Below are 16,175 nucleotides of genomic sequence, written 5' to 3' on the forward strand. Positions count from 1 at the left end.
ATTACCTGACATCACTGTCCTAAAGGCAGTGTATTTATTCATGAGCAATAAGCTGATTTAAGTTGCTGTGGCCATTTGCTATTTCACTTTCATCACAATCAAATGTGAAAGTGGGAAAAAGAAGGTGGATATTTTCATAATTTTAAGGAACATTTAAATGTTAGGCTTGAAAGATTAGGTAAGGTAAATGCTTTATGAAACTTAGACATGTAGTTCCAAGTTATAGTTTCATGTCAGTGAATGAGAAATTCATTCACCTGTGAATATGTTATACTAAGGTTGTAGTAGCTTGCTTGGTACTTACAATAAACAATTAGTTTTCGCAGTAAAAAGCACTTAACTGGCTTGAGCTTCCACAACACCTATCTTATACTCAGCTCACCTTAACCCATAAAATGCCCCATACCCCATCCATCTGCCCACCAATTAGACCCTTGCTCCAGTGCTGTCTGCGAATGTTTCCCCTTGAGTTAAATAATAAACAACTACTTACCATCTACAAACCACAAGGGGCTGCTGGGGCCAGTCTCTATTCCAATAGTGCAGCCAAAGCTTGGGATAAAATTCTTATATCAATCAGGTCTATCACGCCATTCATATTTTCAAATCATTACTAAAAGAATTCTCCGCTGACTCCTGGGGTTGTCCCTGCTCCTCATCTGGGACACAGCTCCCTTCATCACCTTCCAATACCTCCCTTTAAAGTACTAAATCACGTAACCTGCTTATCTCCTTCTAATACCTCACTTTATTGTAGTTCTTAAACTACTATACCTACTTCTGATTACACAACCTAATTACTGTTCTGTTACTACTTCTGTGTTAACAGTCACACTTGTGTATCTTCTCTAATCCTTCACTTTCATTGTATTTCTTAAATTACTCCTACCTATCTTATCCAAAATCTTGCAAAGTGTTAGTACAACGCTTGTAACTTTAATTATTTGTGAATATTAATACACATGTTATTATACTGACTATTATGCTATGTATTCACTGAAACTGCATTACAGAATTTGTTTTTATAAATATTGATTGCATTAAATCTGATGCCTTGGAGCTTATCTCCCTGGTCCTCCACTGAGAAAGAGCACCTGTGCCCAGTCAGACTTTCCCAGTAAACAATGGCAACAAATAAATAGATAATTTAATAATGTAATGATATCATGGTAAGATTTAGTACTTTTGATATAAAACACTCCTCCAAATCACGAATTTATTTCAAGGAAATTTGCATATAGTGCGAAAAACATACATGACAATATTTTACAATTTAACAGTAAATAGTGATTAGAAAGACTGCAAAATCAAATGCCAGTAGAGAATTTGGACATTAACAAAAGCACAGCTTTCCTTCATGTAATACTGCTGAGGTAAGATCAAAGGGTAGGCCAAGTAATTTGTGATGAGAAAAAAAGATAAGGTGTGAGTGACTTCCTTTTATTCAAGCACAGAAATGTATCTGTAAACAGCGATATTTTTTTCTGAAATGTGATGCTGATTACTTGCGAGTGATAATGTATATTTAAGTACATGGGTATAACATGTTTTATTGGGCCTGTATCTAGAGTTGGTCATATAGCTAAATTACGCTGTTTTCTCACAGACATTCATAGTTGTGATGCATCAGCTGTCTTAGCTACATGATAAAAAATAAGAAAATACAAAGTCCTAAAATGCAAATTTCACAAAGAGCAAATAGAAGCCTTAACCTGGGGTATTTTGTGAATTTCTAAAGACTACTTGTTAAGGACAGAAATAGCAGAGGGGCAGTACAGTGGAAAGAACATCACCGCATTTTGCCTGCTCAATAAGACATATGACTAAAAAGAGAAAAATTAACAAGAAAAGAGAGAAATTTAGGAGTGGATTAAAGACAGGTGAGTGCTATCCTTTAGAAAGAAAGAAGCCTAAAAAGTAATGGGTGCAGCTTTATGCTACAAGGTAGCGGGCTACAGTTCTGATGTCTGTGTACTTCACTGCTAACTACTTTCATGTGAGAAAAATGCTTTTTCTCTGACTCGGTGTCTCTTTTTCTCAAGTCATTCCTTTGTCCATGGAATCACCTTGTGACTTGCCTCAAGCCTGTCTAATTTATTTCACAATCTTTTCTGTGGTATAATTTCAAATGGTGTGTTAAGGGTGGCAGCAATTAGTTAATAAGGTATAAATATTTAGTTTTCCATGTGACTATATCTCATAATGTCTTTCATCATGATAATCCATTTAATTTAAAATCTTTGAAAAAAATTCTGGGGGTATGTTTCATGACCCTTACAAGGTTTACTATTGTATGTGCAATCGCTATAATTGTGAATATGGAAATAACAAGACTAGAGGATTGTAAGTTGGGAATGTCAAGGACCACAGCAGTAAAAAATGTCAAATATCAAACCTACCATCTGGCACAGACACAGAAACAAGTGCTAATATGGGTCAAGAACTGGAAGCAATTCTGGCTGTTCGTTTCTGTGGTCCTCAACTTTCTCAGCATATGATTTTCTGGTTACCCTATCCACAACTAAAGCAATCACAAATATGATAGCAACCCCCCCTCCCCCCGCAAGGGGTTTGCAGATTATTTATTTATTTATTTAACATTTGTTGATCAGGAAAGTCTGACTAGGAGAGAGCCTATTTCAATGGAGGCCCAGGGAGAAATGCTCCAGACGCATGTCTTTGGAATGTGGGAGGAAACCAAAGCACCTGGAGGAAACCCATGCAAATGCAGGGAGGGCATGCAGACTACACAAAAAAGGCACCCCAGCCAAGAATCCAACTGATGAACCTCTTTTAATTGCATCACGTGATTCCCCTAATGTAACATACCAGAGAATGACAGACACAGTGATGCACACACCACATGCATGAATGCATACTTGCACATAGATGCAGACACTACACTAAAGCACAAACACACACACACACACACACACACACACACACACACACACACACACACACACACACACACACACACACACACACACACACACACACACACACACACACACACAGATTCATGCACACATTACTATATCTATCTACATCTATATCTATATCTACATAGGTTTACTATTACATGGTTAAGACACCAACTTTAGATAAGCAATAATTGAAACACTGCATCAAACATCAAACTGCTGAATACTTATGTGGATGCCTGACAAAACTCCAAATACCAAAATTCTCTTCCACACCAGACTCAGGATCAAAAGCTAAAGAGTCCAGAAGGGTTGTTAAGTTTGGATATTCAGTGATGTCATTATTTAGCATTCCAGTGTTGGCTTTTAGGGTTTTGTAGAACTCATATTTACATTCAGAAAACACACACACATACAAACACACCACAGTATGGCTGGATGCATGAAATACATACAACCTCATATATTTACAATATACTGTTTATCTTTTTTTCTTCTACCTCCTTTTCTGCAACAGTGGTCCTCGGCCCCTCTGCTCATCTATCTTTTACCACTTCCTTCTGTTTTTTGCTCTATGATCTTTGACGTAGCCTGCATAAAACTTTGCACATTAAAGCAGGCCAGAGATCACCGGCCATTGTATTTATTTACTTTTTTATTTATTTTAGTTTGTAACCATAGACAATTTGTAAGCACAGCCTAAGTGAAGAGATTAAAAAAATAGAACAAATTCACAAATGCAGAGTAATCACAGAAGATAGATTATCCCACAGACAATTGATAAAATATATAAATAATATTACCAGAGTAGAAAATCAAATGTGAATTAATTTTAGCAGTAAATATGAGAGGAAAGAAACCGCTGGGAACAGAAGATCAAAGTAGAAGTGATGAGGGTGAGGAGGGAGTTAGATTATGTGTTCAATGGAAAAGAATTTGCAGTCAACTTTTAGATAGAGGTGTCTTTCGAGTTGAGCTCTGAAGGCGGTGAAATAGCAGACTTCTTTAAGGTGAAGTGTCTTTAAGGTGAAGAGTTTGGGTGCAAGAGCAGAGAAGGAATGGTCGGTACAGTAAAGTTTAGTTTGGGATGTCTGGAGTGAGACAGTCAATTGGCAGAGGATGTGGAGTTTGTAGGATGTGGTTTTATTATGGAGTTTGACTGCAAGAGGTGGAAAGGCACCTGGTTAAAGTAGTTATGAAAACAAGAGACTCTCGGAGTAGCTCGGCTCTGTAGGAGACTGGTAGCCACTTGGACTTGGAGAAGGTGATGCAGTGGTGTCCCTGAGGGGAGGAACTGTAAAGGAATCAGACGATTTTGTTTTCAGTGGACTGGGGAGTACATGTCATTTTTTTAGAGGCTGTGGCTGTAATGGGGAGGCCGTATTCAAGTTGAGCAAGGAGGACTTCTTTACCTATTGTGGCTTTAGCTGGTTTGGTGAGAAAGGGAGATATTTTCCAGGATCAGAATAAAAGAGAACTGATGTTCTTTCCTAGTGTTCTCAGTGTGGCTTTGGAAGTTAAGTGACTGGTCTAACCATAAACCCAAGTATTCAAAGGATGCGGTTGTTTCTGTTGGGCAACCATTGAGATCTACAATGTTGACATTTTTAGGAGTCTTTTTCAGCTAGTGTGAGGTTCGAAATATCATACTTTTTGTGTTTAGAGGGGTTTAGAAGTAGCTTATGGTTGTTTTACCAAGAATATATTTTATTATTATTTATTTTATTTTACATTTGATGACCGGGATAGCCCGACTGAGCTTAGTAGCCCTTGTTCAGTGGAGGCCCGAGGAGGAAAGCTCCACATTAAGTGAGTGAAGGCAGACTGAAGCTGGGATTGAATAGTTGAATGTGAGGGACTGGACTGAAGAATCTCCATGTCATCTACATAAAGAGTAATAGGAAGGTGAGGGAGATTGGAAGATTGTTAATAAAGACTGAAAACAAGCAAGGGTGAGTATTGATCTCCGGGGGTACTCCTCTGGTAAGAGGTGCTGGCCCCAATAGTGATGGGCCTAATTTGACTCTGAAATACCTGTTTGTTAAGAATTGTTCAAACCAAGTGACAGTGTTAGGGCTAACACCCAATTTCTTGGAGAGGATGAAGGAGCAGGAAGTGGTCACTTAGATCAAAAGCTTTGGTAAGGTCAATGAAGAGAGTTCCTGAAAGGTTTTCTTTATCCATGTTGAGAAAAATCTCATCTGTAAGTGACCACAGTGCTGTCATTGTTCTCCAGCCAGCCAGGTCTGCGTGTTGTTTAAGAGTAAGGAGGTGGTAGTGTTGGATGTAAGTGGACAGCTGGTTGTAGATTAGTTTGTTACTATATAACATATGGACTTAAACAAAGGGAAAAGGCTGTTTTATTTATTTATTTTTTATTTTAAGTCGAATCTGAAGCTCAGCCAACACATAGTGAAATGTCTGGTTTAGCTGGGACAAACCGTCATTATATGTCACTGCAAGTTGTAACAGTTGCAACTCAGAATGTGTGTAACCTATACAGTATAAGAGTAACAGATCACTTCCTTGCTCTCACCTTTTAGTGGACACCAGCCATAGCTAGATGTAGCCTGTACACCTAGTTTTACTGCCAAACCCAGATACCCATGGTGTGACAGTCTCCATGCAGTGCGTAAACAACACCGTAATCATGTCTGGTGCTTGCAAATGGAATGACTTCCTGAGGAAAGCAAGTCCACCTTTGTGTGCATTTAAAAGTACTTACCAAGATCATTGCACTGAGGATCACCATTTAAAGGGTTATCTAGATGAATTTAACTTCCTGTCAAAATACCAGTCATTGCAAGTACGAACATGCAGATGCCCTATTCATAAGGAAAAGTTATGTTATTCTGCTCACTTGTTATCAGTCATTACTTATTCATCTGCACATTTTTGTTTAGCATGTGTGCATATTTTAACATCAGAAATAAATTAATAAATTAATAACAGGGTAGAGCTTTGGTATCATAAACTTTGCACAAATTAGTATGTTGGTTCCAGTTTTATTAAATCAGTCAAACTGTTGTGAGTTTATAGTTCACCATTACAAATGACATGAAGAAATAGGAATCCAGTACTATCATTAAGCAGAAACAAGGCACACGCGTGCGCACACAAACATTAAAAAAAATATATATACATATATATATATATATATATATATATATATATATATATATATATATATATATCTATATGGGTCCACGTCTTAATTTCGAAATCTCAAAATTCTGAACATCAGAATCCTGACGTTCGGATATCCAAATTTAGAAATCTCATAGTTAAACAACTGAGATCACCCAACAGTACGGAACAGTAACTTTACCATTCACTTCATTGTAGTGCAATTTTGGAGTTGGTATATTTAAGTATCAGGGGGTGTGAGGGGTGCAGGGGGCTTCCCCCCTGCAGCAATGTGATGTCTAACTTTTTTTTGTTTTAGTTCTTTTTTTTTTTTGCATTTCGAGATTTCAAAGTCCCGGACATCTGAACATTGGGATTCTGATGTTCGAGATTTTGACTATTCGAAATTACATAGTGTGTATCTATATATATATATATATATATATATATATATATATATATATATATATATATAGATAGATATATAAAACTTTAGAATTTATTAAGCAAATAATATACGTGCATTTTATTATGAGTGACCCAGAAGTAATGTCTGGGTAAATAACCTTCTTAGAGTTGCAACAATTCCAAATGGCGATTAAGGCATCGGTAAGTAACTTTCTCACAGTCACAACATTTTTAAATGATGATTAAGACATTCAGTAAACAACATTCTAAGAGTCACAACATTTTCAAATGATGATTAAGGCATTCAGTAAACAACATTCTAAGAGTCACAACATTTTCAAATGATGATTAAGGCATTCAGTAAACAACCTTCTAAGAGTCACAACATTTTCAAATGATGATTAAGACATTCAGTAAACAACATTCTCATAATCATTACATTTTCAAATGGTGGTTAAAACATTCCAGCTCATAGGTTCATAGGTAGGTACTAGGCTATCTGCCTGAAGGCATTTATAAGTCTAGCCAGAATGTGTTGACTTTCGCTGCCCCCTTAGATTAGTTCCCTGTGCCTCTGTCCAGCAGAGCCACTGAAGTGATCCCCGGGGTAAACTTTCTGTTTCCCATCCACTTGTCAAAGTTTCTCTTGAAAAGTGTTAGTAAGGAGCTCTGCCTAATGTAGATTAGAATCTTGTTCCAAAGCATGGGAAGTCACTTGTAACCAGTTTAGAGTCGGACCTAGCTCCCGCAACTCTCACCATGTAGGTTCTGTCTATGAGCCAGTTGGCAACCCATCTTGTGGCATAGGGGTTTATTTTCAGGCTGGTGAACTTGTCTATAATACCAGAATGGGGAATGGTGTCAAAGGCCTTTGCGAGGTGTAGGTAGGCTGTGTGTACCATCTTTCCCTCACCTATAGCCTTGGTAACTGCCTCAAAGAAGTCCACCAGGTTTAGGAGGCATGATTTGCCATTAACAAAGCCAAACTGGGTAGGGTCCAGTGTTTGGAGGTTCCCAATGTCTCTTTTAATGAGTTCCATGATGATGTGCGCCATAGCCTTGCAGACCAAGCTAGTCAGGCTTATAGGGTGATAGTTCCCGGGGTCTGTTGTGGCTCCACCTTTGTGGAGTGGAATAACCATTGCTGTGCACCACTCTATGGGTACGTAGCCTGTGGAGAGGCTGAGTTTGAACAGTGTGTTTAGGTGAGGGGTTAGTTTGTCTTTGAGCTCGTGTAGAACGCAGCCTGGGACACCATCTGGTCTCATTGATTCTGTGTTTTTGGCTTTGGAGAGGGCTGTTTTAACCTGAGTGTCTGTGATTTCAGGGGCTCTGCATTCTTCTGGTATGGTTATGGGCCTTTTTGGTGGTGAGAGGGGGGTGAAGTTTGCACTGAACCTGTCTGCCAGGATGTTGGCGATATCAGTTGGTTCAGTGTATTTTTGTGCCATCCTGCACTAACTCTGAGCAGATCTGAGTATTGCCACTTAGATAGATTCTTGACATAGCTAAAGAATGCCTTGTGTTTATCTTTGAAGTCCATGGCAATTTTTCTTTCGAAGCTCACCTTGGATGATTTTATGAGGGATCGTAGTTTCTTGCTGATACTGATCAGGGATGTCTTCCCTTCTTGGGTTTTTACTCTTTTCTGTACTAGTTTCCTCCTTCTGTTGTATAGCTTGTTTATGGCAGGGGTCCACCAGACTGGTTTACTTTTCTTGGAGCAGTGAGTCTTGGTTTTGCTTGGGACAGCACGATCCATGCATTCTTGTAGGTGCCCGTAGAATGCATTAGTAAAGGATTTTGCAGCTTGGACAGCATTATGCCTTAGCATGGGGGCTTTGAAACTTTCCACCTCGGTCTTAAGTAACGTAAAGTTGGCTTTTGAAAAGTTTTTCACAGTGGTTTCCTTGACTGGGGGTGGGGGCAAAATGTGGATATCAAGAGTGATTTGTTTATGGTCAGATATAACCAGCGAGGGGTTGCCCTCCAGTGTGGAACACCAGTCTCCCATGTTGGTGATGACCAGGTCCAATATGTTGTCACCTCTAGTGGGAGTGTTGATCAGTCGCCCATATTGGTGATGACCAGGTCCAATATGTTGTCACCTCTAGTGGGAGTGTTGATCAGTTGATCCAGGGCGTTTGAGTTTATAAGTTCTAGGAAATGTTGGGCAAGGGAGTTAGTACCAGAGTAGTTCTTCCAGTAAATGTTTGGGTAATTGAAATCACCCAATATTAGGGTGTTTGGTGGGACCTTTATGTTTCCCAGTATTTCCAGAAACGCGGAATGGGGGTCCTGGGGACATAGTGGGTGATCTGTAGCAAGCTACAATTTGAATTGCAGTTTTGCTCTTTGTTAGTTGCACATGGATGATTAACACTACATTTCAAAGCCTTAGTCCTCCATGATAAACCACCATACAAACATTATACACTGTGCTACTTCTAGTGGTCAAATAATCTTTACAGACACTTCTGCTACATGTTACACAAAAAATAAATAACTATTAAGAAATGTGCACATTTACTTACATCAGTGGAGTCACTGGGTTTTGTTGAAGAAGAATGATGCCTGAATCGGTCAAAGCTTCCAAAACTGCTGGCACGCTGTCATAAAAGGAAAACAAAATTTAGTAATAAAGAATCAACAGAGCTCTTATACCTAGAATGAGGGAGGTGACCTACTAGTGCCAGCATTTATAAGGACAATGCTGTGCATTTATAGCTCCCTCAACAGAACCTACAAGACTTTATGTATGATTCATAGAAATTAATGCATCAGTGCACTTTGTAATCCACTCATAAATCGAGCCATTCTGCTCTACTAAAATTTGATTCTTAATCACATATCTTTAGAGAGGTATGATCAGAGATTGTGTTTGTTGTAGTATGTGCCCAGAACACATGCTAAAACTAGAGACAGAGGCATTAGTACCATATTCCCATAAAACTCCCTACTGATAAAATTGTTTTAAAAATAATAAACTCCCTACTGGTTCAGAGGCACAATTCTTTTGTCATGTCAACTGTTTAAGACTGCCCTTACAAAAACCTTACTATACTGCAGTGCTGTAGAATCTTATAAAAACTGTAGCAATGCATGCATTATCACCAGCTTTTAGTTCTGCACTCTTAATATATAAAATACTAGGATTAGACATACTGTATTTTTATTTCACAAACCAGATCAGTATTGGCGTTTCTCCTGAAATATTGTAACAAAAGTCATCTAGCAATGTGTAAAGCCTGTTAACATGGAAGTTAGGAGTTTTATTTCAGAAATTTTCAACTTGGTTATACCTGGCAACTGAGGTACCAGAGACTCTCCAGCAAGGAGGTAGGATTGCATATCAGATGTTCAGGTCTTCTCCCTCGGAGAAATGTCAAGGAACTAATCATTGCTAGTTACATCCCCATAGTACATACTAGAAATGAACAGAGGCAGACAACAGCTGTGAGATTCTGCCCAGACTATACGAAAATAAGGAATATTAGAACTGCTTATTAGAAAGGAGAAAAAAAAAACAGGCTTAGAAATGTGCAGATAATGAAGGATTTTAGAAGATTTTTAGCACTTTTGGCCAGCCAGAAACAAACTTTATCAGAGCAACAGAAACACAAGTACTAATCAGAGATCATGGCATTTTGGCAATTCTACTATGCAGCTAACCAGGATAAGGTTGATTAAATAAGGTATGTAATTTAAGCAGTATCACGTCACACCAAATAACAATAATATTAATGAGTTAAAGTACAGCATCGCAGCATACCACAAAAGCTATTCAGCATACACAGAGTATCACTGTAACAGACCTAATTTATCAGTGTAGTCTGTCCAACACACAGGGGTGGGGTGTGTGGATATACTGCAATGATAACACTACAGCATGGCCAGACATCACTGCAGTATACCTCATTTATCACAGCAGTCCTACCACAAGCATCACTTTGCCATAACCCAGGCATCACTTGAAAACTCCAGACACCACGGCAGCATGCATCAGGTATCTTTATGCCATACCTAGGCATCACTGTAACATATCCCATGTATCAATACAACATATGGTAGGCACAAATACAGCATACCCATGGCACCACTGGGCCATTCTCCAGTTATCACTACACACTATATCAGGTGTCACTATACTATACCCTGGATGTCATTGCAATGTATCCAGTCATAACGTAAATCAAAGACATGTAATACTGGACTATATACTAGGCACCATTGCAATATACCATAAGCACCACTGAACCATACACCAAGAATCAGTGTAATAGTTTTCACAACCCAGCAAAGCTTTCCAAACATCAGTGCAACATACTACACATATCACTTTTCAGTACACTTTCTTGCTATAATGTCATCCATTCCACTATATTCATATTTGTAGGTTCATAGGTACTTAGTGAGTTATTGATCTGGGAGGATCTTAAGAAGTCTAGACATATATTGCTATATGGTATTTGTAGTCCTTATATTTTCATACCAATAACCCAAAGGCAATCAGAACAAGGATATGTTGGGACATTTATTTGTTGCCCATATCTGCAAAGGACATGGGTGTGTGGCTAATAAAAATAAAGTACCATGGATCCATTCCTAGGCAGCACTGATAAGCACCAGGATAACACTACATCATACCATAGTTACCACCACAGTATACTGCACACATTAGTGCACCATATGCCCCACATCACTATAGCACATTTGACATATCACTTCATCACTCCCCATATATCACTGCACCATACTGTAGCATCAGTGCAGTATATATAGTCCAGATATCAGTGTAAACCATCCAAGGCAACACTGCAGCTTATCAAATGTGTCACTGTGCCATACACACGGAATCTCTGCATTATGCATAGACATTACTACAATATTCTTCAGGAATTACTGTAGTATATGACATACAGCACAGCTGCATACTCCAGGCTTCACTAAATTATAACCCAAGCTTCACCGCTGTACACTCCCCATCACTGCACCACACTGCAAATATCATAGAGCCTACTGTACATATTACTGCAGTATAGCCTACTATACTCCAGGCATATCACAGGCACCACAGATCCACTCCCAGGCAGCACTGCTACAAACCAAGATATCTCTCCAGGCACTATCACAGTATATTGCACACATTATGGCCCAGATATCAGTGCAGCACGTCCCATGCATCACTGCAGGATATTAAAGGCACCATCACAATATACTGCACACAGTATGGTTCAGATATCCGTGTAGCATGTCCCAAGCATCACTGCAGCATATTACAGGCACCATCACAGTGTACTGTACACAGTATATTCCAGATATCAGTGCAGCATGTCCCAAGCATCACTGCATCATATTATAGGCACCATCACATCATACTGCACTTAGTATGGTCTAGATATCAGTCCAGTGTAGTACACATCAATGCAGTATAGTCCAGATTTCAGTGTAGCATGTCCCAAGCATCACTGCAGCATACTGCATGTATCATTGCATCATACCCTAGACACTGTAATATACACTAACATAGTTTTAGCATGCTTCAGGCATTATTGTTGTATATGATATGTACCACAATTTCTTACTGCAGGCATCACTAAATTATACCTCATGCATCACTGCCATATACTTCTCATCACTGTGCCATACTCCAAATATCATGCAACATACTTCACACATTACAGCAGTATACCCTAGCATATTCCAGGCATACCCCAGGCACCAAAGATCCATTCACAGGCAGCATTGCTACAGATCATGATATCAGTACAACATACTTCAGGCACTATCACAGTATACTGCACACCTCAGTGTACCATACCTCACTCACCACTTCGTCATACTCCATATACCACTGCACCATTTCCCAGACATCACTGCACCATATTCCAGGTGTTATTGCCGCATAATCCTGGCATCACAGCAGTATTGTCGAAATATCAATGCAACATATCCCAAGCATTACTGTTTAACACATTAATGCTTAGTGACACCTCCATGTGTTTCTCCAGTTACATCCTACTGACAGCTGTAGGCATCTAATATTGCCTATTCATATCTACATTAATAATTCCAAAACAATGCTGCATACAAGTTATTGAAAGATTTCATGTTAAATGTTTTAGGATGGACAATACAACTGCACCACTTCTTGATCTCCATCTAGTGCAGGTGAAAAGATAGTACTTGTTCATATAATATGTTATATTATCATAAAGTTCATATTTCTCTAAATATCTCAAGCACCAAGTGTCACAGATAGAACTGTTTAGCCTCACACGAAAGATCTCAGATGGATGAACAAAATTCTGCCCTTAGTAGGTGTGTAACTGCAGTGGGTGCTGAGATATTGTAAGTTGTTTAAAATATTAAAAGGTTAATAGTTACTACATTTAGCTCAACTTATAAAATACAGTTTATGTCCCAGAACCTAAAGAATGTTACCACTATAAAGACAGTTTGTGCTGATGAGTTTGCCATTTACAGTTTTTTAGAATCCATTATGAATACAGAGATACTAACATTTGATTGAAATGTGATGGCACAATTTGATTCTATCAAAAAGCTTAGGTTTCTCCCATGGGAAGTTACAGAACAAATTTATAGAGCTTAGAGAGAATGAAGCATGTCTGCACCATTGCCCAAACATCAGTGGGGCAGATGCAGGGAATCAGTGCAGCACACCCTGGACATGATAGCCCCTCGTATCTCAACATCACTTCAGTATTACATGCATGATGATGAAGGATCTTATGTCTTTTTTTTCCCTTTGGAACTTACACAGTAAGGCTGTATAGACCTTCTGATGTCCCGTCTGACAAATAGTTCAAGGACAGTGTCCAAAACATTCTCACTGCCAAACAAATAATGTTCTACTAGAACTGTATTAGTCCAACAGGGAAACATTAGAACATTGTATTGTGAAATCTAAATGCTGGTGTGCTTTGAACCTGAAATTCCTTACCATAGTGAGTGTTTAAAAATGCACTCCCCCTTCCCCAGAAATATGTATCTTTGATCAATGATCTTTAACTAACATACATGAGTGCCATCATCTTTCATTCTGCCTTTTGCCTTTATCTGTCACATTACAGTTCATCTCTTAACCATAACATTAATCATGGTCAACTTAATTCTAAGCATAATTTTAGTTTCAACCACAAATAAAATATTAATGGCTGGGAAACAGCTGGACTTTAGGTGGGGGTTATAGTTTCCATTTAGTATGACAGCTGAATTAGATTTAAGGAGGCTGTGTAAGTAAATGTCTGGGCTTAAATTAGGTTTATACCTAACTGGCAGGCATCAATTGTAACAACCAAAGTCTTGGAGTGAGGCTTAGCATTTTCATGTAGTCTGATTTCAGGAATAGTCTGACAGATGAAGATGGAGGCTTATTTCAGACATATCTGTCCATTAGCTGACCATGATTCTATTTCAGCGGGCTGCAGTCCTGCTTAGTTGGACTGCTTCATGCTGCATTTCTTTGCTATAAATTCTGCGCTGGATCGATCTGCTTTATCCAGATATGACCCTGTCCAATGTCCCGTTAATTGGCTACTTTTCCAGTCCAATTCTATCTGTGAGCTTTTAAAGTGCTAAACTGTTAATGCTGATAACTGTGTCAGAGTTTCTTATTTAAATGCTGGACATTTTTGTCTATTATTCTAGTCAGAGAAGGAACTCTGTCTGTGTTCTGGGCATTCGAGTTTCTCCAGGCTTAATTTGCAGCTGTCTTTCTGGCTGGCTGTGTCTTTTACATACAACATTTAAACTGTACTACACAACAGAACCTGCTGCTCTATTTGGCTGTGTTTCTCTTTACTGCTCTTGCTACACATTGTAATTGAATGACCAGTACTAATTGGATTTGACCCTGTTACCATTCATATAGACATCAGGGATGTGTTTTTTATTTACTCTAATTACTTAACCCTGTGTACGTACTATTAAACTACATATACTGTTAAACTGTTAATATTGTCTGTTGTGCCACAATTTTGTTAATTTGGGTAACTTTTTTGTCTTTTTGTCCAGTGAAAGTAGGAAATTATTGATATACTTCACATTTCACTTATCCCAGGCTTAATTTCACAGTTCATTTTACTTATCTCAGGCTTAATTTCACAATTCATTTCACTTAACCCAGGCTTAATTTCACAGTTCATTTCACCAATCTCAGACTTAATTTCACAGTTCATTTCACTTATCCCAGGCTTAATTTCACAGTTCATTTTATTTATCTCAGGCTTAATTTCACAGTTCATTTCAATTAACCCATGCTTCATTTCACAGTTCATTTCACTTATCTCAGGCTTAATTTCACAGTTCATTTCACTTATCCAAGGCTTAATTTCACAGTTCATTTCACTTATCTCAGGTTTCATTTCACAGTTCATTTCACTTATCTCAGGCTTAATTTAACAGTTCATTTCACTTATCTCAGGCTTAATTTCACAGTTCATTTCACTTAATCTCAGGCTTAATTTCACAGTTCATTTCACTTATCTCAGGCATTATTTCACAGTTCATTTCACTTATCTCATGCTTAATTTCACAGTTCATTTCACTTATCCCAGGCTTAATTTCACAGTTCATTTCACTTATCCCAGACTTAATTTCACAATTCATTTCACTTATCCCAGGCTTAATTTCACAGTTAATTTCATTTGTCCCAGGCTTCATTTCACAGTTCATTTCACTTATCCCAGGCTTAATTTCACTTATGTCAGGCTTAACTTCACAGTTCATTTCACTTATCTTAGGCTTAATTTATTTCACAGTTCATTTCACTTATCCCAGGCTTAATTTCACAGTTCATTTCACTTATCCCAGGCTTAATTTCACTTATCACAGGCTTAATTTCACAGTTCATTTTACTTATCATAGGCTTTATTTTACAGTTAATTTCACTTATCCCAGGCTTAATTTCACAATTCACTTCATTTATCCCAGGCTTAATTTCACAGTTAATTTCACTTATCTCAGGTTTAATTTTATAGTTCATTTCACTTATCCCAGGCTTAATTTCACATGTCATTTCACTTATCACAGGTTTAATTTCACGGTTCATTTCACTTATCCCAGGCTTAATTTCACAGCTTATTTCACTTATCTCAGGCTTAATTTCACAGTTCATTTCACTTATCCCAGGCATCATTTCACTTATCTCAGGTTTAATTTCACAGTTCATTTCACTTTTCTCAGGCTTAATTTCACAGTTCATTTCACTTATCCCAGGCTTAATTTCACAGTTCATTTCACTTATCCCAGGCTTAATTTCACTTATCTCAAGCTTAATTTCACAGTTCATTTTACTTATCATAGGCTTTATTTTACAGTTCATTTCACTTATCCCAGGATTAATTTCACAATTCACTTCACTTATCCCAGGCTTAATTTCACAGTTCATTTCACTTATCCCAGGTTTAATTTCACGGTTCATTTCACTTATCTCAAGTTTAATTTCACAGTTCACTTCACTTTTCTCAGGCTTAATTTCACAGTTCATTTCACGTATCCCAGGCTTAATTTCACAGTTCATTTCACTTATCCCAGGCTTAATTTCACAATTCATTTCACTTATCCCAGGCTTAATTTCACAGTTAATTTCACTTGTCCCAGGCTTAATTTCACAGTTCATTTCACTTATCCCAGGCTTATTTTCACTTATCTCAGGCTTAACTTCACAGTTCATTTCACTTATCTCAGGCTTAA

The 16,175-nt window shown here is 38.1% G+C and overlaps 1 protein-coding gene across 1 annotated transcript in view; it reads right to left on the reverse strand.

Moving 5' to 3' along the window:
- SAMSN1 (SAM domain, SH3 domain and nuclear localization signals 1) overlaps positions 1-16,175 on the reverse strand; it is a 691,753-nt gene that overhangs the window by 379,137 nt on the left and 296,441 nt on the right. Inside the window, exon 2 of the mRNA XM_044072151.1 lies at positions 8,993-9,067. Within this exon, the coding sequence (XP_043928086.1) occupies positions 8,993-9,067 (75 nt within the window). The remainder of the gene's footprint in view (positions 1-8,992; positions 9,068-16,175) is intronic.

This window comes from Protopterus annectens, chromosome 5.part0 (assembly GCF_019279795.1).
Source record: "Protopterus annectens isolate FY-2018-M chromosome 5.part0, PAN1.0, whole genome shotgun sequence".
Taxonomy (NCBI): domain Eukaryota; kingdom Metazoa; phylum Chordata; order Ceratodontiformes; family Protopteridae; genus Protopterus; species Protopterus annectens.